Below are 25,268 nucleotides of genomic sequence, written 5' to 3' on the forward strand. Positions count from 1 at the left end.
GTGTGATGGGATGGATGGCGGTCCTGCCCACAACAGCGCTGGGTCCCCCACACCCCACTGTGGAAGGCAGGAGGCAAAGCCAAGTCTACAGCAGGAGGACAAGAGCAGTTCTAACCCTCCCTGCTGGGGAAACCAGAAGCCTGAGCTTCCCACCTGGCTGCAGGCTTGGATTAGTGCCATCATTACAAATAAGAATTTTCCAGAGCCCTTTCTCACTTTTTAAAAACTGCTTCTAAATGTTCTAGCATCTCCTTTTAATTAGTCCTACTTTCAAAAAATTTGGGTTGTGATGACCGCTTATCCCCTCCAATGGCACTGGATTTAACACCATGTTTTCCTCAAATTGTGTCACTTGGTTTATCTCCATTTCCAGCTGTGGAAATGACAAGCAGGGGAGTCAATAGTCTCAGTGCTGTTTTAATGTTATGGGCGCCAGGGAAAAAGTCAGCCAGCATATAAAACAGGCTAATACTCAAGGATTGAGTGACTGACAAGGTAGAAGGAAATATTGAATTTCCATACCAGAGGAGTTACTATAGGCCATGATCTGGGTAAAATCTGCCATGACCACACGCAGGCTAGCCCGAGTATAAACAGAAATGTAAATGTTTGATCTGCCAGCTTTAAGCAGTCACAAGACTGACAGGCGATACTCCTAAGTGGGGTATTTCCTCGTCTGTCTCACACAGAATGGATGTAAACTTTTATATTTTAATACTGCTTTGGACTTTGCCAATGTTTTAGAATAAGGAGAAAAAAATGTTGATTAATTCAATCCTGCTACTGCCGTGATGCTGCCAGTCCTCACCTGGCCCCACCTCCCTGTATTTCTAGCACTCGCTCTGGGAGGTACCTTTAGGCCCTGGCTCTCCTGGGAACTCAGCTTAACTGCCTCTCTCTCTCCCTAGGGCTCGATAAAATTTCACTGCAGAAAGTCTCCACTGCGCTATGCTGACATCTGCCCTGAACCTTCGTCCTACAGTGTTACTGGCTTTAATCAGATTCTGCTGGAAAGACACAGACTGGGCCACGTGTGATCTCTTCTCACCTTCCATCCTTACCCTGGCTGGATGACCCATGGCGCCTTTGTTTCCACAAGGCCTTTTCCTGCCAGCTACCTTGCCAATGATATTTAATCAACACACAGCTGCCAAACTATTCCCACAGCGGCTCCAAGACTCCAGGTCTGCGTGAGAGAGCAATGGCTCCCGCCTGCCTGAAAACCAGGGCTGTAGCCGCGAATCCACCAGTGGGCCCGGGGCTCCAATCTCATCTCAAGCACTCACAGGTGTCAGGGTTAGTTGTTACCAAACCAGGGTTAAGAAACATCAGGGCCACCAAGAAGTTCACATTTTAACTACCTTCGCTGATCCAACTCTAATCAAACAGGATTGAGGCCTGTCCACCACTACAGTGGGGCGACCCCCACCATTTCCCCACAAAGGGAACGGGAAGTCAGCTTGAAATCAGCTAAGATTTTGGCTGGGGGAAATTTTGCATTTAGTTCCTTAAAAAGGAACAAAACTTTACTATTTAATATGTTGATTTATTTAATTTCAAACAATTAGATATCGAACCAAGGATGATGAACAGTGCAATGTACCACAGAACCACCGTATCTTGGTTTTATTTAATAACTAGTAACACTGCACAAGTTTTAACTCCAGTGGGTGTGAAACTTGATAACTTATATCATTTATGGTATCTACCTTCACTACCAAAAATAAATAACTTAAAAACAACCATTTGAATGTCAAGTTTCTCTCCATAAAGCATTTGCCACCTCGAGTACCCCCGTCTGCCTAACACCGAGCCCCACGGCGATGGAGGTGAAGCCTCGCGTGGCCTACCCTCCAGCAGCTGGTCTGCATCCTGAAAATCACCGCCCTTGCTTAGGGCCCCAACCAGCTGGTCTCCTGGAGAACGACAGGCACGTTCTGAGAGTCAAACACATGCCTGATCAAGCAGCAACATAATCCATCTTAAAACTCCTCATTCTGAGATGGTTCCACAATCTTTAAGCAGCAGTCAGCAAACTCCACAAACAGGGGCTCCTGCATGCAGGCTCTCATGAGCTTGGCCTTGTTGTCCCCCTGATCCAGGCTGACCATCAGCTGTCGGAGATGCGGGTTAAGCAGTAAGCTTCTTAAAGCTGCAGACTCCCCTTAAACATTAACAAAAAAAGAAAGACAATCTGAGTTCAAATGCAAAGAGATGGAGATGGTTGAAAGCTAAATGTTTCAAATACAACCAATATGAAGGATGCTGCATCCACTTAACCTTTAAACCCACAAATTAACCCCAATGCTTCACATAAGCAGGGTGAGATCAGCATATCAAATGATTTCCAAGTTAAATGCTATCACACTCCTGTTCTTGGTGTCTTTGTAAATATTTTAACTTTATGCCATTTCAGCTAAGAACAAGTATTTTACTAGCACACATACAGAGAACAGCATTAGCCTGTTGCCACGTTTTCTTTCTTTACAGACGTGAAGGTTCTCAGTAGGGAGGACAGTTATACCAAATACTCTAAATGATGCTCCAGCACAAAGCAGGACAGGTGGCAGTCACCTGACACTCACATCTATATGATACTTTCCAGTTTACAGAACTGTTCACACCTGTCCCAACTCAGCTCTAACCTCAATCTAATCATTGCTGTGGGACTGGGCGCAAAGCACCACCTGTCATGCTGACTGTGAAATGGGAATGAAAATAATGCCCACCTTTAGGAACTACCCTGGCCCATTAATTATATAGGTAACAGAACTGCTATTGGGCCTGACTGAGCAGTCCTACAAAAATGCTAGGTATTATTAACATCTGAATCCCTCTAAAACTATATCCAGGGATTACCCAGTCTGCATTAATGCCTGGACCATGAACTGAGCACTAGGAACATGGGAATAAATACAGGTCCCTCCCCTACAAATTGGTGAGGGAGACAAATTACCATAAAATCTGGTGAGTGGTATATTACAAGGCACCATGGGAGGCTGAAAAAGGGTCTAATTCTTACAGAGTCAAAAGGTCAGAAGTTTAAAGGAGGAACAGAAACTCAAACCAAGCCTCGAAGGAGAATTTTGCCAACCCACAAAGCTAGTATGATTCCAGGCCAAGAGAACGGCCCCGTAGGCAGGCTGAGGTGTTCTTTATGAAACCATGTGGCCAGAGGAAGGGCTCTGCATGCCATATTCAAGTATTGAATAACTTTAAAAATCACATTCTCCCCCATACACTGTTGGTGGGAATGCAGACTGGTGCCGCCGCTATGGAAGGCAATGTGGAAGTTCCTCAAAAAATTACGAACAGGGCCGGCCCGGTGGCTCAGGTGGTTAGAACTCCATGCTCCTAACTCCAAACGCTGAAGGTTCGATTCCCACATGGGCCAGTGGGCTCTCAACCACAAGGTTGCCAGTTCAATTCCTCCAGTCCTGCAAGGGATGGTGGGCTCCGCCCCCTGCAACTAAGATTGAACACGGCACCTTGAGCTGAGCTGCCTCCCGGATGGCTCAGTTGGTTGGAATGTGTCCGCTCAACCACAAGGTTGCCGGTTCGACTCCCACAAGGGATGGTGAGCTGTGCCCCCTGCAACTAACAATGGCAACTGGACCTGGAGCTGAAGCTGAGCTGCGCCCTCCACAACTAAGACTGAAAGGATAACAACTTGAAGCTGAACGGCACCCTCCACAACTAAGATTGAAAGGACAACAACTTGACTTGGAAAAAAAAGTCCTGGAAGTACACACTGTTCCCCAACAAAGTCCCATTCCCCTTCCCCAATAAAATCTTAAAAAAAACCAAAAAAAATTTATGAATAGAATTACCATATGACCCAGCAATCCCTCTCCTGGGTATCTACCCAAAAAATCTGAAAACATTTATCCATAAAGACACGTGTGCTCCAATGTTCATTGCAGCTTTATTTATGGTGGCTAAGACATGGAAATAGCCAAAATGTCCTTCAATAGATGAATGGATAAAGAAGTTGTGGTATATATACACGATGGAATACTATTCGGCGGTAAGAAAAGATGAAATAGGACCATTTGTGACAACATGGATCTTGCGAGTATAATGCTAAGCAAAGTAAGTCAGACAGAAAAAGCAGAGAACCATATGATTTCACTGATATGTGGTATATTAACCAAAACCAACAAAAGAACAAGAGAAACAAATGAGAAACAAAAACTCATAGACACAGACAATAGTTTAGTGGTTACCAGAGGGTAAGGGGGGTGGGGAGATGAGGGTAAGGGGGATCAAATATATGGTGATGGAAGGAGAACTGACTCTGGGTGTTGAACACGCAATGTGATATATAGATGATGTAATACAGAATTGTATACCTGAAATCTATGTAACTTTACTAACAACTGTCACCCCAATAAACTTACAAAAAAATCATATTCTATACAAAAGATTGAATGTATCTCAATGGCTGACAAAGAATAAGCACAGCACGGACTTACCTAAATTCTTCAAATTCTGCAAAGAAACTCTGTCCTCTTCCTCATCACTATTGAGAAAATCAGCTATCGAGTCGTCGTCATCATCTGAGGAGTATATAACGCAATCAACTGCTTATGACTATAAAGCGAGCCCAGGTGCCAGATTTTAACTACTCCAATAGCTAAAATGTGCACACAGGTGACAGCAACAGGTATGCAAGTAGGTATAGATAAAATAAACAAAAATAACCTCTTTCTTCTCTGGAATTTGTGACTATACCAACATTCCTCTTTCAGGAAAGGGAAGTGAAAGAACAACACAGATTACTTTAACACATGCAATCTAGTGTTCACACACTTACTCTGTATGTTGCCCTGTGGTTTTTGGGCTTGGAGCCTGATTTTGCCAATTCTTATTGCCCCACCTCCCTCACCATGGCTCCAGCTCTTTGATCGGCCAATACACTAGGTGTGCTCTATAAAAACCTGCTAACATGAACTCCCTACGCTTTCAGTACAAGCAGAAATTGCTGGCATTGTCTGAACTCAACAAAGAAGTTTCTCAAAGAGCAGAAAGGGGCTATCCCCTTACTAGGAGTAAGACCTGTTTGGTGGCACCAGGAGGAGCTGCTTTCAGAGCCTGGCAAAGTGCATGACCCCCAGGAGGTATGAAAGGCTGGCTGGGTGGCTGGGGTGACAGCCCACTACTAACGTGAGCTGGCAGGAGCCCCCAGCAGCAGCAAGGTGACCCAGGCCAAAGGCAACCTCCCACCGAGGCCCAGCTCAGGGGAACGGACAGCTCTGGCCAGGCCCAGGGAGAGACCCAGAGCCATGACTGGAGAAGGCTCCTGCCAGCAGGGTGCGCCCCTCACCCCCTAAACCACCCTCTGCCTCCCGCCCCTACTTTTCTTGTCCTGAATGATGCCTTCAGGCTGCTCTATACTATCACCCCTGAGGACATGTGGTCCCACATCTGGTGCTCAGGCCTAAGGAAGCTGCTGCTCCCTCATGAAGCCTTGGTTCTTGACTCCCTGCCCCAGCCCCAGTCCCCTCTCCTCTTTCCTTTCAACTTATTCTATTTGAAACCCATTTCTAGGTTGGTTTGTTTGAAGTCAACCAACCCACCTTTGCTTTCCATCGGCTTTTTAGTTTTTGCAGTAACAGCTGATCCTATTTTCTTCTCCACAGGATGGGTTTTGGGATTGCACTGCTCTGAAAGAAACACAAAGTTCAGGAGCACATCACCTCCATTTTAGTGACAAGGCTGCACCTCCCCTCTGAGCCCGCATCTAGGTGGGAGCATGTGCAGGAGTAAGGGGTGTGGGTGGGGGTGGAACTGGATGTAGAGGAAGTGAGAGATCAAATCAAGGGACAGTATAACAAAAAAAAAAGCAATGCTGAACCTGGCAAAAGGCCTCACGGGCCCCTAGGACCTGTCCCCATCCTTCCTGGTCTGCCTAATCTCACAGGGCTTTCATTAAGGATTCAGTGGCGCAATGACTTCAATTAGCATCAAACTATCTTCTCAGCAGTTTGATACCAAATGTGCATGTACCACATGCTCCCTGGGAATACACAGATGAAAGTCATCAGGCCCACTTCAAAGGGGTTTAGTCTTATGGATGACAGCGAGAGAGATGGATATGAAGGGTTTGCTGACCTAAGTCACCTGAGAGGGCCTGGAGACACGCCCAAAAAGAGTCCTGGAAGGGGAAGCATTGCCTAGCAGAACGAGCATCCCTGGCACAGGGAAAGGTCTATGGCTGGACAGGACCCTTGAAACCAGGTTGGGTGCAAGGAGGCGGTGATGAGCAACTGCCAGCTGATTGGCAGGGAAGGGCTGGCAGGCGTCTGGGGCCCAAGTGGAGAAAGCAGGAACAAAACAATGCCATACACAGCAAGTTCACCTTTCTTCCCAAGACAGGTATCTCTCAGCAAGGGTACTACTATGTTCAGGGTGGAAAGGTCTTTAATGGTGTAAGACAGTCTCACACCACAGAATATTAGAATGCCAATAACCAAAAGTACCACAACTCCTCCTCAGCTACTATAAACAAACACATTGTGAAAACCTATCTCCCTAGGGAGAGCAATATCCCGGTTAAGAACCACTGACTTCCTTTGCCAGGGAGACCGGAGTTTTCAACAAGGGAGTGAATTGCTCAAATTTACATTTCAGACAATTCACCGAGGCAGAAGCAGCAGCCATACAGCCAAGAGCTCACTGGCGCTTACTCTAGGGGTTCTTAGAGGGCCCTCATTGGGCTGCAGGATAAGAGGGAAGTGTTTCGTTCCCAGCTCCTCAACCCGATTTCCAGTTCTAGCTCTTTCCTATCTTTAGTTGAAAGGTTTCTTTTTGAAATGCTCCAGACATGTTAGAAAAAAAGCGCGTGGGGTTGGAGGTGTTGTGAACCAGAGACGAGGGGATGGAACGAGAGGCAAACAACAAGCAAGGAACTTTAAGAGTCAACCAATCAAGAGGTTGTGGGAAAGGGCTCTGAGAATTGAGAAGAGGCACCAGATTGGAGAGTTATTAATGAAATGTACACTTGAGGGGCAGCCGGATGGCTCAGTTGGTTATAGAGCGTGAGCTCTGAACAAGGTTGTGAGTTCAATTCCCGCATGGGATGCTGGGCTGCGCCCCCTGCAACTAAGACTGAAAATGGCGACTGGACTCGGAGCTGAGCTGCGCCCTCCACAACTAGATTGAAGGACAACGACTTGGAGCTGATGGGCCCTGGAGAAACACACTGTTCCCTAATAAAAAAATAAATAAAATAAAAAGTACGCTTGACAACATTAACAGCCAAGCGCATTGCTCCTTATTGTAAACAGATCTACCTCATTGTTTCTAACAGGACATTTTTCTTTAAAATGGTTTTGTTAACCTTCTGCCAAATGGTGAGGGGCTGCGTCGGAACACTAAGATGAAGAAACAGCTAGGGTAGACTTTTCTGGGAATATCGGTCGACTGTTTTTAAAGAAGACAAAAGGGACGGTACGTAGAAGGCAGAGCAGAAGAAAGGTTTTTGACTGTTCAAAACCCGAAGAAGCATTCACAGGCAGAGGTCCCCCCTGGGGATCTGACAGGTTCGGGCGCAAGGCCGGAGGGAGCGCGGCCTGAGGGATCCACGTCCCCGAGACCGCGGCGGGACACGTGGGCTGCGCCGCACGAGGAGAGGGCCCAGGGCTGAGGCTGGGACGCGGGGACCGTACCTTTGTGGTTCCGGAAACAGGTCACGGAGCAGCTGTAACAACAGAACCCACAGGCTGCGTCAGTCCCGAAAGCCGCGAGGACCCTCCCGCAACCCCCGCTCCCCCCCCCCATGATCCCCGGCACTCACTAGGGCACGCGGCAGGTGGGGCAGCGGTAATTGGGCTTTTCCAAGCATATCACGCAGACCACGGTGCTACAATTGAGCGACGCCATGATCTCTCACGGGCCTCGCCTCCACTCCCCGCACGCGCACCTTTTCTTCCGCTTCTTTAACCAGGACCAATCAGCGCGCAGCACTAACTGGCAGTCAAAAGCAATAGACTGATCCTGCTCATTGTTCCAGGCCTGATGAGGAGAAAGTCGATACACTCGATGTGCATCCCGTAGCTGCATCAAATTAGGTCACTAGAACTTGTCGTGGAGCCCTATTCCTGTCCCTATGCGGCCATGTGACTTCAAGCAAGTCATCGTTGCTCTTCAGTTCTGTTGCCCCGCATGTAAATGTCATTTACCTTCTGGCTTGGACTTTTTGAATCTTGGACCCACATTGGGTTCTTCCCACACATCTCGTTTGTTTACCTCTAGCAAATGAGAAGTCCAAATACTAGCCGAACTAGAATGGGTTAGATCACGTGAAACACACGTGCCCTTCCCAGCTTAGGCCATTTTTCTCACAGAAGAGAAAGATGAGGCTTGGCCACTGACAAACGTTCATTTAGCTCCAACTGCCCAGATACTGGGCTGGGGACACCTGGAGATTAGCAGAGGCTGTCTCTGCCTGCCTGGAAGCTTAAGGCTTAGAGTGAAGGCAGAGGGAGAGGTGAGAGGGAAGAGACTCAGTCTTAAGGTAGTGTCGTGCTAGCCTGCACTTGCACGAGTCCGAGAGGGAGCTGCCTTCTTACATTTTGCACCCTAGGTTCTTCCCTTGCCTCACCCTAATCCCAGCCCTGAGTGGGACAGATTACCCATGGAAGAGACTTCTGGTCCAAAGGTGGGGATCCTGGCCTAATGAATCCAGGTAGGGGAACTGTGATGGGCCTTGAATGCCAACTCAGGCTTTAGGAATAGCCAAAGTAACGTTTTATTGGGAGCTCTGCTCTTCCTTGAATCCCTGAGCATGGGCCAGTCTAATCAGGGCTCCCACCCTACATGAGCAGTGCCCTCTTTGGACTATGTCACCCTCACCCTAAATGCCTCTCCCTTTGTGTTGGCTCATCAACCCTCAGGATCCCACCACTCTAAGGGGCCCCCAGACTGTCATCTGTGGGATGAATCTGCTACAACCAAGGCCGCCATTTGAGTCTTAGCTCAAACCTCTCCCTGGCTGTGTGACTTGGAGAGATTGGTTACCCGCTCTGAGCTCCCTCATTTATTAGAGTGGACATTTAGGCCTACTTTCCTGAGCTGTTGTGAGGCAGAGCAGAGACGATGTATAAAGTGCTACAAAAAGTTATTTACATGATATCTCAACATTTCTGTAACTCTCCTGGAGCTCTGGTCCCAATGCCATGAGCGCAGGTCCTAGGCTCCAAGTCCCTCAAAGCCAGGGTACGGGAGCTCAGGATTCTCTGAAAAGGTTCTGCTGTCAGCCTGTGAGCTGTGCTGGGTGGGGTTGGGCATCAGGCAACTAGCCATCCCTCCTCTAGCTTTACCAGACTGTCCAGAGGACACTCTCTAGTCCTCTGTGCTGAAGCAGCACTGGCTCCTTTGGCTGCCTACCTGCCCTGGCATGCAGCTGCCCCTGCCTCCAACCTCCAACCAGGACCCAGGCCAAAATCCAAGATGCATCCACACTGACCCAATAATCTACAGCGTTCCTTGTTTTGCTCAATGGTTGTGACAATGCTGGTTTGAACCAGAAGAATCCCAGAAGGTCCATACTTATCTGGATAGGCCAGAGGTCAGTGACTTGTCAGGCCATTCTTGAATCCCATGCCCTGTCTGGCACCAGTAGAAATTTGCCCACTATGGACATCACCAGTGCCTACTCCAGACTTTTCTTGTGACTTGTGTTTGGAGGCTGAAGCCACGGAGAGTCTCCACAATTTTCTGGGCTCAACCACACCCCACCCACATCCAAACCACGCTGACTCCCCTAGCTTCAGGTCCAGAGATGGTGACTCCAGAAAAAAGAAAAAATTCTTGGAATTCCACCCATACATATTCCATGCAGTAAACATAGCCCTCCCTCTACTCTGGGAGACCGCCAGCTTCCATGGATAGCCACACCCCTGCTGCTCCAATTTCCAGGAAGGGAGGTGGCTCAGCTGTGATGGCAATGAGGTTGGGGAACTCTAAGAAGCTAGGGAAGCCCAGTCCAACTCCTCTGGACAGTGGCTAGTTCCGAGGAGGAAGACAGGTATGACTCCAGGCCCAGCAAGGGGAGGTCCACACTGATGCAGCCGCTCATGGCGGCCCCCTAGCTCTCCCTGGTCCCCCACCGTGCCCGTCCTAGCAGCTGTCTAAGGTTGCCTCATGTCTCCTTAGCGTCAGCCTGAGGCACAGAGCCAGACCTGGAGAGAGGCAAGATAATGATAGAGGTGGAATGGTTATCAGAGCTCTGACACCTGGCAGGCGCTGTCCAGCGCATTCCAGGTGAGCGGAGCCTGGGGCCAACTCCAAAGCCTGGAGATGCACGGAGACGCCTGGGCCAGTGCCCAGCACCGCCAGAGGGCGCTTCAGGTTGAGCTTGGCCTTGGTGTAGCCACGCTCGTACAGACCTTGCTTGGGAGACAAGGCTGTCTCCCCGTGCAGGCATGAGTAAGTCCAGGCGCGGGCCCTCCCTGTGAACATGGCCAAGCAGTGGGAAAGAGTGCTGTGTGGAAGCAGGCGACCATAGGCTCCATGAAAGCAAGGCCCACGCCCGCAAGGGCTCCAAATGCAGCTGGCTGCCTAGGGGCAGTTCCCTAGTGCCCATTGCCCCACTCTTCCTGGCAGCCCCGAGGAGTGGAGATCCAGCTGGAAGCTGGCCACCCACATTAGCCTGATGAAAGTTCAACCACACTTTGGGAGCTTTTGGGTTACTAACTAGGGCATGCGCCACTGCCCTGCACCTTCCCCTGATGCAATGACGGGGCAGACAATCAATCTAACCAACCCACATAGGTTACATGTTGACCTATCAGAGGCTGGGGGTTGAGGACATTGGGCTTTCTGTACTGCCTTGCCAAATCTCACCTTTATATCTGCCACTCTAACACCTCCATCCGTCCCTAGGCCATGGGGGACCCAGGTCTACGATGTGTCTACGATGGGGTTTAGGGGACCTATTGCTATGTTCTCATCTGCTCTCTTCCATTTCTCCTCTGGTGGTTCAGATGTTCAGGTGCGTGAGGTTGCTGGTGGGAGTCAAATAAAGGAGGCCTGAGGTTCTGGTGGAGTGGACTCAAGTAATTGGTTTCCAACTCTCCACATGCTATTTTATAGTCGTGAAATGACATTTTCTCCAGCTCTAGACAATCACAGTTTGACCTACAGTTAGACTTCAAGGAGAACTTCCAAACAAGAGGGATAGAGAATAATTGCATTATCCACCGTCCCACAACTATCGGGAGAGTAGACAGTAAAGGTCACCATTGTTTCATGAATAGATTCACCTTACCACCCACAACCCCACACTTTTCTTTTCTCATACCTTCTCCCACTTGCAAATCCACATAGGGCAGAGATCAAAGGAATCAGGAACCAGATTCTCCAAGAGGCCTCTAAGGGTCCCATGTAGAGTAGGAGTGGAGCCAAGGCTTTGGACAAACCTCTTAACTCATCTCCAGCTCCCACATGGCAGAGATGCATAGGAACTCTGCTCAGGGACCCCAAGTTTCCTTCCCCATCTTTTAAAACTAAAGACAAAATAAAGACCTTTGAGACAAACAGAAGCCATAAGAATTCTTCACCAGCAGATCTTCCCAAGAAAGTTATTCAGGCAAAAGGAAAATGATTCCAGATGGAAATCAAAATCACAATATGATACCACTGCACATGTTACGGGAGTCTCGGGTCTTTTTGCCAACACAGTGAAGAATCAAAGGTCAGCAAGCTGATTAATATGCAAGCACAGTTTATTAGTGATACATTCTTAGGGAAGAGAACAGGCCTAGCTGAGGTATGAGAGTGGGGCAGAGGATGCAGAGGGAGAAGGAGAGAGAGAGAGAAAGAAAGGAGGAGAGAGTGAGGGCAAGAGTGCTGGAAGGCCAGAGAGCTCAAGGACCAGAGAGAGAGAGAGAGAGAGCCCTTGTCCCTGAGGAGTTATAGTTTGCTGGGTGGGGTGAGGGAGTTACTTACTGATTTGTCGGGAAAAGTGATGCATGCTCTTCCATGGAAAGGCGTAACCTCCTAAGATGGGTGGAGGTCTATTGACTCAGATCCTTATCTTGCTCCAGACCACCTCTTGTCCCCTGTTGTTGTAAAAACAGATACGTGACTGGAGGCAGTTAATCAAAGCTAGTTATGGGCTTTTTCTGTAGGCACTATGGGACCCCCTCCCACCCCTCCTCCTCCTACATTTTCTAACTTCTACCTAACACACATATACTAGAATGGCTAAAATTAAAAACACTGGCAATACCAAGTGCTGGGAGGGAGGCTGCTATGGACTGGATGTTTGTGCCCCCTGCCCCCAAATTCATCTGTTGAAATCCTAATTCCCAATGTGACTGTATTAAGAGGAGGAGCCTTTGGGAAGTGATTCGGTCAGAGGGTGGAGCCCTTATTAAAGAGACCCCCACAGGCACTCTCCTACCCTCCTTCCCTGTGAGGATACAGTGAGAAGGCAGCCAGTGGTGCACTGGGGGCAGACTCTGACCAGACACTGAATCTGCCAGCTCCTTGATCTTGGACTTCCCACCCTCCAGGGCTGTGAGACATAAATGTTTGTTGTGTAAGCCACCCATTCGATGATGTTTTTGTTATAGCAGCCCAAGTGGACTAAGAAAGAAACTGATACCCGGAGTGAGGCGCTGCTGTAACAAATGGCTAAAAATGTGAAAGAGGCTTTGGAACTGGGTAATGGGGAGAGGCCAGAAGAATTTTGAGATACATGCTACAAAAAGTCTTTGTTGCCGTAAATGGACCTTACAAAGTGATTCTGGGGAGAGCTCAGGAGAGGAGAGCTATGAAGAAAGCCTCGATTATCTTAGAGAATACATGGGTAATCCTGAACAGAAAGTTGGTAGAAATACGGATGGTAAAGGCCATTCTGATGAGGTCTCAAATGGAAATGAGGAACACGTTACTGGAAACTGGAGAAAAGGTGTGGACAAAAAAGGGGGTATGTACAAGCTCAGTGATTGAAAGTAACCTCAAAGGGTGATCTGATCATAAAATTCCTAACTGGGCAGGTCATGGTGGGCAGTGACACCCCTATAAAAAGGTTTCTCTTCGCCTTTAGCAAGCCCTGTCCATTGTTTTTGTGCATCTAGGTTAACATACCTTTGTAATGCCAGAAGTAATTCTCTTCTTTCAGACTTCACAGAGGGGTAACCACCCTCAAGGGAGCACATAATCTTGTTAACTATCCTTACCTTGCTTTCTCCCACCTCCACGTCATCTTTCTTATGTTCCCTCCTTAATTCTAAATGTACAAAAGGAACTGCAAAACTGTCTTTCTCCTGAGCATTGAGATCTTGCTTCCCGGCAAGAGCATGCATCACTTTTCCCACCAAATCAGTAAGTAACTCCCTCACCCCACCCAGCAAACTATAAATCCTCAGGGACAAGGGCTCTCTCTCTCTCTCTCTCTCTCTGGCCCTTGAGCTCTCTGGCCTTCTAGCACTCTTGCCCTCACTCTCTCCTCCTTTCTCTCTCTCTCCTTCTCCCTCTGCATCCTCTGCCCCGCTCTCATGCCTCAGCTAGGCCTGTTCTCTTCCCTGAGAATGTATCACTAATACTGGGGACCTGTGCCTCTCTCTCTCACCTTGTCAGTTTAGCTCAGATAAACTCTTATAACAATTCAGGTTTGGATGTTCTCATGTCCACAAAGGCGATCCTTGTTGTACAGTGGCAAAGATCTTGGCTGACTTGTGTTTGTGTTCCAGTGTTTTGTGGAAGGTAGATCTTGCAAGTGATGAAACTGGACGTTCAGCTGAAGAGATTGCTAAGCAACGTGTTGAAGGTGTGGCTTGGCTCCTCGTGACTGCTTATACTGAAATGCAAGAACAGAGAAATGACTTAAAGACAGAATTGTTAAAAGGGAAGCAGAAACTAAAACTGCTAAGCAAAAAGGAAGCAGGACGTAAAGGACTCTCAGCCTAACCACTTTGCAAAAACTGAGAACACTAGTGGTGTGGCCAAGGGACCACTTGATCAGCTTAGTGTGGGTCAGCCGTCTCAGCAGAAGCCAGGCAGTGTTCTTCTAGACGATAGAAGAGTGACCCTGACAGCTATTCAGAGATCCTTAGGGCTGCCACTCCCACTGCAGCCCCGAGTACAAGGGCCCTCAGGACACAACAGTTTCAAAGGGCATGGCTGCCTCTCCGGTTCAGTGGGCCAGAATGCCCCCATTCTTGCCTCAGGAGTGCCCCCACCTCACACACACACACAGATACACACACACACACACACACACACACACACACACACACAGCCACAGACCCAGCACAGTCACGGGGCCCAAGCAGAGAGCCAATTTCATGTGAACCATGGGGACGATGTTACCACCCGAGCGGGCCTGGAAGGCAGAGAATCCACCCAGAAGAGCCATGAAGGAGATAACACTGCAGACAGTGGGTCTAGAAGGCAGGGTTTAAGCCAAAGAGGATTCTTCTCAAGCCTTAAGTTTTAACATCGTCTACCCTAGTAGGCTTTGGAGTTAGGACCTGTGACCCCTTCTTTCCCTTTGGGAAGACAGCAGCTCTGCCTCCTTTGACCTGTCTTCTGCCAGTCTCAGTTTGATCTTATGCTTTCCCTTATAGTGGCCTGGATTTTGATCGTTGATATTCTTCCACATCCATCTCCACACCCCTTACTCCTGCACATGCTCCCACCTAGATGCGGGCTCAGAGGGGAGGCGCAGCCTTGTCACTAAAATGGAGGTGATGTGCTCCTGAACTTTGTGTTTCTTTCAGAGCAGTACAATCCCGAAACCCATCCTGTGGAGAAAAAAATAGGATCAGCTGTCACTGCAAAAACTAAAAAGCCGATGGACAGCAAAGGTGGGTTGGTTGACTTCAAACAAACCAACCTAGAAATGGGTTTCAAATAGAATAAGTTGAAAGGAAAGAGGAGAGGGGACTTGGGCTGGGGCAGGGAGTCAAGAACCAAGGCTTCATGAGGGAGCAGCAGCTTCCTTAGGCCTGAGCACCAGGCGTGGGACCACATGTCCTCAGGGGTGATAGTATAGAGCAGCCTGAAGGCATCTTTCAGGACAAGAAAAGTAGGGGCGGGAGGCAGAGGGTGGTTTAGGGGGTGAGGGGCGCACCCTGCTGACAGGAGCCTTCTCCAGGCATGGCTCTGGGTGTCTCCCTGGGCTTGGCCAGAGCTGTCCGTTCCCCTGAGCTGGGCCTCAGTGGGAGGTTGCCTTTGGCCTGGGTCACCTTGCTGCTGCTGGGGGCTCCTCCCAGCTCACGTTAGTTGTGGGCTGTCACCCCAACCACCCAGCCAGGCTCTCTTTAATATCTGCTGGGTGTCATGCACCTTGCCAGTGTCAAATGAATTCAAAGTCTGGAGGCTTTGCTAGAAATAAATGATGAAGGGTCTTGGAGTTGGCAAACTGGAAACACAGTTAAGCAAAAACCCAGAAGTGTTCCCAAAAAGAAAAAAAAGTTGAGTTCTTATAGTAAAAGTCACATCCTTGAGAATAATCCGTCCTGCATTCTTAGCCCTCAGGTTGGTCCAGGATGGTCATTAGTCAGATATTAGGTGCTCTGGATGATAGATGCCAGGTGGTTTGAAGGATGGGCATGTCCCGAGTCCTTTGGGGGTAATCAGAGAGTTATCCACAGGTAAATAAATGCCCAGGCATTGACATAGGACTGGAAAGTTCAAAAGTTTAGTTCCCAGGCTAGTTAAGAAAAGGAATGTTTTCCTCATGCCTCAGCCTTCATAATGTCAATAATTTAGCAGCTTTGTTAAAAGTGCTTCCATTGTGTATTTTCTATCCTCACTCTTTCCTCACCGGGCTCTGAAAGCAGCCCCTCTCAGTGCCACGAAAGAGTTCTTGAACATTCATAGCAAGGGCCTGGCCCTTTCTGCCCTTCAGAAACCTCCATGTGGGTTCCGGCAGTGCTGGCAATTCCTGCCCACGCTGAAAGCACAGGGGATTCACGTGAGCAGGTGTGTACAGCACCTCGGCTACTGGCCCCCCACACGGCTGGAGACCTGGAGGATTGAGTGGGTCTCCGCGCTCCGCTCAGTCATGTCACCAACTGACATTGGTGGTCAGTGGATTTGATTTTTCAGGGAGGAGATAGATAGTAATAGTGTTCAACCCTTGTGGAGCTCATTTCATCTTCATGACAGTGCTGAGGTAGCTCGTATAAAGGTGAGCATTATTTTCATTCCGGATCGAAACAGGATGAAAGCACCTGTAGTGATTCCTCACAGACTGAGGCTGGAGCTGAGCGGCAGTGTTTCAGTTTGAGAAATACAGTGAGGAGTACGGACATTGGTGTAAACTATTAAGCACTGCACAAATATTACTATTATTTGACTGCTACCAGTCCTGCCTTTTTATGGCATTCGTACATTTCAGGTATACTGTCCTCAGCCCAGAGAACTTTTATTTCTATAAAGAAAGAAAATTCAGCCAAGTCTCCCTCCTTTACCCTCCTTGCCGGACAGTCTGATATTCTCCACTCTGCCATGCTTGGTGGCGAGGGCAGCCGTGTGCAGCCCCTGGGTGTGCTTCCGAGTTGACCAGGAACCGGCTGTTAATGATTTCAGCTTCAAACAGAAAAAGGAGAAAAATAAAGGTGTTATTACTAGTGCTATTAGCAACCTGCCCCTGCAGTGGTGCCAGCATTACTGTAAAGGTTTGAATACACTATTATTCTTCCTCATCAAGGTTAAGTTCTAAAACCAGCACCAAAAAACAACCTTCAAACAACCTATGGCCTGGAGAAACACCTACGCTTTTCAGATCAGGGCCCAGCAGATGGGCCTTCCATCTCAGTCCAGGACACTGGCTCAGGCAACTGAAGGAAGTCTGGTTTGCCTGCACCTTTTGAGATTATTTCTGTCTCTGTCTCTCCCTCCTCCCCCAGTCATTTCTCCTTTATTTCACTTTACTTTCAGAGCCCTCAGTTGACTGTGTCCATCCCTTCTCACAGCTCCAGCTGGGAGCAGAGAAGCACCACAGACGAACACAGCCCCACACTTCCCTGAGCCCCTGCCTACCTATGTGGCTTAGGGCGATTCTCAGTCCCTCTCTGGGCCTGCAGCCCATCGCTATAGTGTACGCGAGGCAAGAAAGCGTGGCTTCCGTGCCGGCACCCAGCCAATGTCAGTTCCCACTCTCGCTAATTCAGATTGGCGCGGGCGGCTGGGTCATGTGACACGCGCCTTGCAGCGCCACCAGCCTTGCCTAGCGCAGGAACCTGAGCTCTCGCCCTGCTTTCCAGCCCAGGCATCCTCAATGAGGAAAGAAAGAAGTAACTGGTCCCCACATATAATTATGGAGCTGCTTTTACTGGGTTCCCGGCACTGAGTGGGTGCTGGGGCCGTGGGGAGAAGTCCATCTGGTGCCTTTCCTTGGGGTGGAGGTGGGGAAACCGAGCAGGGCACAGACCAGTGCAGTGACCTGCCCAGTGACCTCCACACCAAGGAAGTGGGGCCCACAATGAGCGTCCCCGCTCCCCCGAGCTGGGCAGACCCAACCCAGGAGGTTCTGAGTCCTGGAGTCTTGGGACGAGGACTGGTCAGAGATAAGTCCCGACAGGCGGGTTGTGACCGGCCTTGAGCAGCCAGACTCAGGAGATGGGGCGTTACCTATGGCCTCATCCCGGCCCCAGAAGGGATCCCAAACTGTGAAGTATTCTTCCTCCTACGTGCGCTCGTGCGCTTGCCCTCCCAGAGCCACAAATTGCGCAGTCTCTAAATGCCTCCCCTTCTTTGTCGGGTCAACCTCCGGGCCGCACTAGGACAAGGGTACCTGGACCCCACAGGCTCAAGGCCCACCCCGGAACCCACACCCCCTTGAGAAGTTCTGGCTGTGAGGTGAGGACAGTTATCCCTATATGGCACCTGCCGCCAACCCCATGGCGCTGTCCAGCCCGTGGTGCTGAAGCGTCCTGGGCCCTGGCGCCAGAGAACACAGCGCAGTCCCACTCTGCGGCTGCCATTCCCAACCTGGGAATAGTCCAGACTGGCCTAATAATTCTCAAGGGTGCTTGTCTGCCTCAGCAGGTTTAAACTGGAATTGCCTCGGATATCTGAGCTTCCCTGGGGAGGCCCAAGGTGGGCCAATGTTTGTCCAGGGTCCATGTGGCCCAGAACAGTGAACAGCACACGGGAATTTCTGTGCTTCATTCTGAGACCAGTCGTCATTCACACACTATGGGCATCTCCACTGCCCCCTTCTGACCTGTCCTATGAGTTGTGTGGGGAACTGGGGAGGGTCCACTTACTTTCCAGGAATGCTACTTCTCACCTGCATCCAAACCCAGCAGGCCCTGCTTCCTGAACAGGGGTTGGTGAGACAATCCCTGGAATTCCTCCCATACACATTCCGCACAGTGAAGATGCCTCTCCCTCCACTCTGGATGGCCCCCAACTTCCAGGGATGGCTACAACTGCTCCCCGCTACCCAATGTCCAGGCAGGCAGGGGAAATCAGTTCTCCCCCAGTGAAGGGCTCTGCAACTTGGAATCTAGAATAGTGCCCTTGAAGGAGTAAATGACACGGTTGTTCAGCAAGTTGAGCAGAATTGTGATGGGCAGCACGAAGACGCTGGGTGTAGCTCCTGGGGCAGAAACTTGTCCAGTGAAGAGGGGCTGGTAGGGCACCAGAAAGAGGAGCCGGGGGGTTGCACTGGTGCCCAGGACCAAGCCCTCCCTGGATCCACCATGCTTTGCCTCGTCCCAGAGTCTCACAGGTGACTATCCTGGCAGCACAGGACCCAGTCATGCCTCCTTAACATCAGCCAAGCCTCAGTTCGGGGTGGGGGGGGAGAGAGATGAGGTACCAGTCGAGGCAAAGGAGCGCATAGTGAATCACGCGGCTGGACTCTGGCAGCCTGCCCCTTCTCCTTATCCAGGGTGGCTGCTGGTGCACCAAGGATGAGTGTCTGAAGATGGGCAATGCTGCTCGACCCCTTGAAGGGACACAGCATTTGTGGGACTGGAATGGGCAGTTCTCCACGAGATGAGAAGGTTAAACCCACCCCACCCCCATACATGAGCCCCATACTGTAGCCGCCATGGCAATAGATTAATGACTAGTGTCATGCCGTGTTTTCCTGACCTAACCGGAAAATAAGCCCTAGCATGATTTTTCAGGATGACATGTCCTGAACATAAGCCCTAACGCGTCTTTTGGAGCAAAAATTAATATAAGACCCAGTCTTATTTCAGGGGACACACAGTAGTGATCCCAAGAGGCAGACAAATTGGATATTAGTAAACAGACAGACAGGAAGACAGAGGGGCAGAGAAAGCTTAGGACAGTCACTAAAGTCCCCGAGAAAGTTCAAAGACCAACTTCCGGCGTTCAGCTCACTCCAACAACCTCCTTCCTGTTCCCTGTGCTCTGCTCCATCCATAAAGGAGCTGGTGCTAATGGAGGTCCCTTCTGTCAGATCCAAAGAGTTCTGTTTACTATTATTAGCAATTAACAATTACTATTGTCACTATTATTAGTAATTAACAAACACCTCCTCCAGGTTCTCAACAACATAATCCTAGGGGGACAGGAGGAGAAATCTTGTGGCCTAAGGGTCAACATGATACCCCCTGGCTGGCCCCCCAGCAACAGCTAGGACACGAACAGCATCCAAAGAAGAAAGGAAGCTGCTGGGCAGATGCTGGGGAAACGTGGGGTGGGGGGGCCTAAAGGAAATGCAGCAGGCCCCTCAGGCAGTGAGCCAGAAGTGCTTTAGCTTCTCATTGCAGTCATTGAGCAGCAGCTGTGCCAAGCTGTTGTTGGGAAAGAATGTGAATCCAAACACGTCCAGCAGACCTGGCAGAATGAGGGCATCTGAGGGGCCACTGCGGGGGCCACCAGGAGAGATTTTCCCTAAAGCCCAGCTTGGCAAGACTCCTGCTACATTGAATGATTAGCCATCCACATGAACTGGAAGAATTCCACAGCCTGGATTAACTGGGGTGAGGTTGGGAACATCACACTGAGCCGTGTACAAAGCAATAACAACCCCCACCCCATACACACACCCAGGGTGATCTCTGTCCCGACTTCTGCCCCCTGGGAGCCTAGAACAGGGAGAATTGGAGGCTACGGCTGAGAAAACTCTCTTAGAAGGTGAAAGAAAGGAGAGTTACAAAATAGATTTTTTTTAAATATAAGAAACTTAGATGATTAACTTCATATTAGTAGTTCTAGGAAGAGAAAAGGATGGGGAGGAAATTATTAGAACTATTTTTTTAACCCCCATAATGAAAGAGTTTGAATTGACAGGTTGAAGGAACTCAGACCGCATACCCACACAATGGATGAGAAATTCCACAGAAGGCACAGCACTGGCAATTTTAATAACACTTACAAATTAAAAGAAGATCCTAAAACTTTCTGCAAAAAAAAAAAAGTAGTTACACACTAGGGACTAGGAATTGCTACAGCACACTGGAAGAATACAAAAGAAGACAACTCCAAACTTTGGAGGGAAAATGATCTCCAACAGAATTACATATCCATGGGAAAAAATCAATTATGAGGGTAGAAAAAAGATATCATGAGATGTTTGAGGCCTCAGAAATTCACCTTCCAGGAAACTGCCAACAAGCGTGCTCCACAACAGACACAAGGAAATGAGCTAAGACTGAGGAAGTTGTGGGTCACAGAAAAAGGGGATCTGTCATAAGAGAGAGTTGGGGGAATCCCGAAATGAGGGGGCAGAGATGCTCTTGGGTGAGTTACATGGCAGCAGCACTAGGCAGCTGCCAGTCCAAACAGGAGCAGGAGGTCGGAGAGCCCCAGGATGTCTGTAGGGGAAAAGGGGCCAGAGGAGATTGCGGGCATGACCAAAGGGTGTTTTCCAGCTCTGGTGGTCAGGTCGGGAAAGAATTAACAGTAGGTACCCAGAAACAGAAGAGAGATCTACACTCTACGGTCAATTGATTTTCAACAATTGTGCCCCTCAAAAGAACTTCAACCATAACTTTACACTATGTAGAAACATTAATTCAAAATGGATCATGGACCTAAATGTAAAGAGGTAAAACTATAAAATTCTAGAAGAAAAACATGGGATAACAAAGGGTTTGGGAAAGAGTCTTACATATGACATCAAATGTATGAACTATTAACTACAGGAAAAACAAAGTATTTCACAAAATAGGTTCTGCTGTGAACAACATTTACATGGTCATAATAATGGAGACACTGCATATTAACTTAATTAGGAATCATAATAAAATAATATGGAGAGCGTAGGGGAAATAAAGGCTAAATCCTCATTAAAGTAGGAAATGAACGATGTCTAAAATTAAAAACTTGATACGTAATAATAGTAGCATATGACTGAAAGATATGGACATAAGTACTCCCAAAACTGCAGCACAATTTGAAAGTAGCTGCCTCTGGAAGGAGGGGGTGGGACATGTGGGACAAGGACGCTGTTTTTGTCCTAAGTCTTACAGCATTCTTTCTCTTTTCAGTCACCTACCTGTATTACGTAGACACAAATAAATTACACCGTACATTTCAAACCACACCAGCGGGCCACTGAGATGAGCTGTGTGGGCTTCAGGCCACGTCCAGCACAGGTGTGGTGCGCAATCCTGGGAGGTAATCCCAGTGGGCACTGCCCAGCTGCTCTGCATTCTGGGGAAGCCAGGCTTGGTGCAGAAGCTGATGCCCTCTCCTCTTACCCGTGCGTGGCACCCCCCACCTCACTGTCCCCACCACCTCTAGCACTGCCCTCAGTCACGGCACTTCTCCCCACGCTGTCCTCATCTGTGTCCTTGACTGTCGCTTTCAGGGGACCTAGAGCCCCCAGAGAGCCTGAAGGTACCCTGTTCATCACCCCCACCCCGCTCTCCCACCTCCAGTGCCTGGCCCAGGGCCAGCACACTGCAAGCTCAACTCTCTTCTGCATGTGTGTTGGCAGCCTGGGTTCATGGACAAAGGGCTTATAAAAATCAAAGTGGTAGGTCATGAGTGAGGCCCTAGTCGCTGGTCCCCTCTGACCAGTTCGCCACTCGCCACATGGCTTGCGTAACCTGTACCTTGTCCCAGTTGTGGTACCACGCCCCAGAGGCCCCATCCTGGGTGGCCTCTGTTGTCCCCCTACCAGTCTTGAGCACTGCCCCTGCCCCTGTGGGAACAGATATGTCTGGGATGCCAATGAGGGGCAGGCGGGCTACCCCAGTAAACGCTTTCCCACAAGTCACCCATTTAACTCCTGGGGTTCCCTGAGCACAGGCCTAGCAACAAATGCTTTCCATGCACTGGCTTCTACACCTGCTCAGGGGCCAGTTTTTAAAAAGGGCACTAAAGACTTGGTGCTTGGCGTGGGTATGCCAGGCACAGGAGCCCAGTATCACATCAGCAGGAGCTTCTGTGGACTCTCCAAGTGTGGGCCCCCCAGGAGGCTGCTGACGTTCCCAGTGTCCACGGAGGAAGAAGAAGAGAAGCAGACCCCGACATCCAGAACTGATTTGAGGTTCACAGACCTCAGTGTTGCTGCAAACTGGTCTGACACTGACTGCCCGTCATTTTCTTCTCCTGATGGACATTAACAATCACAGAATACCAACCACAGATAGTTGTTGAGGCCATAATAAAATGAGACAAAATAGGCACTTCATAGTTACGTCTAAGCACAGGGTCACTGTGCTGCTACCCCATAAAATACCAAACACATCCCCTCTTTGGCTAAAATGAGTGACTGCTATTTTTTTAGTAGCTCTGTCAAGATATAATTCATTTACCATACAATTCATCCATTTGAAGTGTACAATTCAATGGCTTTGATTATATTCACAGAGTTGTGCAACCACCACCAGGGCAAATTTATAACCTTTCCATTGCCCCAAAAAGAAACCCTGCCCCCCTTAGTCACCCCCAAGTCCTCCCATCCTCCTACCCTAGGCAACCATTAATCTACTTTCTGTCTCTATAGATTTGCCTCTTCTGGACATTTCATATAAATGGACTCATACAATATGTGGTCCTTTGTGACTGTCTTCTTTCACTTAGCATAATGTTTTCAAGCTTCATATGTGTTACAGCATGTATCAGTAATTCACTCCTGTGATGGCTAATTTTATATGTCAACTTGACTGGGAGATATATACTGGGGGTGCCAAAAAAATGTATACCAGTGGACACTTTGGTCAACGTTGCTCAAGCAGTAGTTTGCCGTAATCAGAAGTGTCTGGCTGCTGATGGTAACCACTTTGAGCACCTCTTGTAATTGCAGAGGTCAAACATGATTGGTATTCATCTTTTGTTATTGGTATATATTGAGTATTACAATTTTAATAGTTTTTCTTTTCTTAAAATGTATACATTTTTGGCATCATATATATATCTTATTGGTCCTATGGCAGTATGTACCAAGAAGCTTAACCATCATATTTTTATTTATTTTTTTATTGGGGAAGGGGAGTAGGACTTTATTGGGAAACAGTGTGCACTTCCAGGCCTTTTTTCCAAGTCAAGTTGTTGTCCTTTCAGTCTTAGTTGTGGAGGGCGCAGCTCAGCTCCAGGTCCAGTTGCCGTTTTCTAGTTGCAGGGGGCACAGCCCACCATCCCTTGTGGGAGTCAAAACTGGCAACCTTGTGGTTGAGAGGACATGCTCCAACAACTAAGCCATCAGGGAGGCAGCTCAGCTCAAGGTACCATGTCCAATCTTAGTTGCAGGGGGCAGAGCCCAGCAGAGCCCACCATCCCTTGCGGGACTCAAGGAATTGAACTGGTAACCTTGTGGTTGAGAGCCCGCTGGCCCATGTGGGAATCGAACCAGCAGCCTTCGGAGTTAGGAGCATGGAGCTCCAACCGCCTGAGCCACCTGGCCAGCCCAACCTTCATATTTTTGACTCCAGTAATTCTACTTCTAAGAATGAACTAACTCCACTACTACTGAAATAATCAAATTCTCAAAGAATTTATTTAGCATCACCCTCATAGCATTATTATGAAAACTGAAAAATTAAAAACAATCCAAACATCTAATATCAGAGTTAACCGCTAAATTATAGTACATCCTACATTTGGTGTGTAATTGTGTATATAAAGAAAAAATTCTGAAGGAAAATACAGCATCAGGGTGCTGAGATTACAGGTGGTTTTTAACTTTTTTATTTTAAATTATCTACAAGTGCGACATGACCTCAGGGAGGTTGTGTGTGACTGTGAGGATGGCATCGTTTGCCATCACAGCTCCAGGCGCCACTTACCCCATTTAGAGGGCAGGCAGCAAAGCCCAGGAGCCCACCGGGGAGGGGGATGGGAGCTGGGACTAGAACAGTCCTAACCCTGCTGGGGACAGCAGAAGCCTGCACTTCACCACTTGACGTTTGGATTATTTATATCAGTACAGCTAGGCATTTTCCAGAGCCCCTTTACTTCCTTAAACCTGCTACCTAAGTGTGCTGGCATCTCCTCTGCATTTTTAATTAATTTCACTTCCAGAGAACTGAGTATTATTTTTGTTGACCGCTTGTTTTCTCAAATGGCACGGCATTAAGTAACGCGTTTTTGTTCTTGCTGAGATTTGTTTTTTCCGAATCTTATTAGTCTAATTTGTCTTCCTTGCTAGCTGAAGAACTGGCGACCAGGTGAGGAAAGGTTCCAAGACCACCGTGTTGGTATATTATGGGCAACCTGATAGAACAGGAATGTGCTTGGAGGCAGAACCCAGAGTTCTCTGGTATAGAGAGGTGTTCAGGAACCTAGACCCTCTACCCCGCTTTCAGCACAGCAGGGCCGCTTGCAAATAATTTGTTTGAAAACGATTGCTTCAAAACGGAGACGGAAAGAGCGGTAAAGAAACGAATGAGTTTTAACGACGGAGTCAATAGAGAAGGCGGGAGGACGCCAGGTTGGAGAGTGACTTAAAACCTATGGCAGTGAGGACACCCTCCCGCCCCCGGGCCCCGCCCGGCCACCGGCTGTCACTGAGCACCCTGAGGCGGGACAGCGCCTTTCGGCTTCTCGTACCTGGTGCAGACGACCTTCCGCTCCCGCCCCAGTCCTCTTCAAGCGCTTCCCGTAGCCGGGGTTTCCCTTCTCCCCACATTTCCCAAGCCAGAGCCAATCAGCGCCCAGCAACGCCTGGCAGGGAAAACAATCGATTGGTCCTGCTTTGCACCGGAGACCAAGAAGTAGATCGTCGTGCACTCGATAGGTGGTAGGTCCTGGGTGGGATAGAGCGACCCGTACGTACTTTGTTGGAGGATGGTCCTCTGTGGTTTCCTCTTGGGTCGCTGGGAAGCTGAGATTCCTTGGCGTGGAAGGAGGTTGTCCTCGAACAGTTCAGGTCCTAT

At 48.9% G+C, this 25,268-nt stretch overlaps 2 protein-coding genes across 3 annotated transcripts in view; one reads left to right on the plus strand and one right to left on the minus strand.

Moving 5' to 3' along the window:
• Window positions 1-1,742, plus strand: part of MYO19 (myosin XIX) — a 31,796-nt gene extending 30,054 nt beyond the window's left edge. The window contains exon 26 of the mRNA XM_074320932.2: window positions 909-1,742. Within this exon, the coding sequence (XP_074177033.1) occupies window positions 909-1,037 (129 nt within the window). The 3' untranslated portion in view covers window positions 1,038-1,742. The remainder of the gene's footprint in view (window positions 1-908) is intronic.
• Window positions 1,612-25,012, minus strand: ZNHIT3 (zinc finger HIT-type containing 3). Of its 2 annotated transcripts, XM_074320942.2 has the most exons (9): window positions 24,943-25,012; window positions 16,431-16,532; window positions 13,583-13,810; window positions 11,953-12,065; window positions 7,799-8,016; window positions 7,671-7,702; window positions 5,580-5,666; window positions 4,476-4,559; window positions 1,612-2,164 (listed from the first exon to the last, which is right to left on the minus strand). In XM_074320942.2, the coding sequence occupies exons 5-9, from the start codon at window positions 7,882-7,884 to the stop codon at window positions 1,983-1,985; spliced, it is 471 nt and encodes a 156-aa protein (XP_074177043.1). In that variant the 5' UTR covers window positions 7,885-8,016; window positions 11,953-12,065; window positions 13,583-13,810; window positions 16,431-16,532; window positions 24,943-25,012; the 3' UTR covers window positions 1,612-1,982. The 2 variants fall into 2 exon arrangements, with proteins under 2 accessions (XP_074177043.1, XP_088658219.1); XM_088802093.1 differs by lacking the exon at window positions 24,943-25,012 and having other exon boundaries at window positions 16,431-16,548.
• Between the last annotated feature and the right edge of the window lie 256 nt (window positions 25,013-25,268).

The sequence above is a fragment of the Rhinolophus sinicus genome, chromosome 12 (assembly GCF_057876585.1).
Source record: "Rhinolophus sinicus isolate RSI-liver-muscle chromosome 12, RSI-T2T, whole genome shotgun sequence".
Lineage (NCBI taxonomy): Eukaryota > Metazoa > Chordata > Mammalia > Chiroptera > Rhinolophidae > Rhinolophus > Rhinolophus sinicus.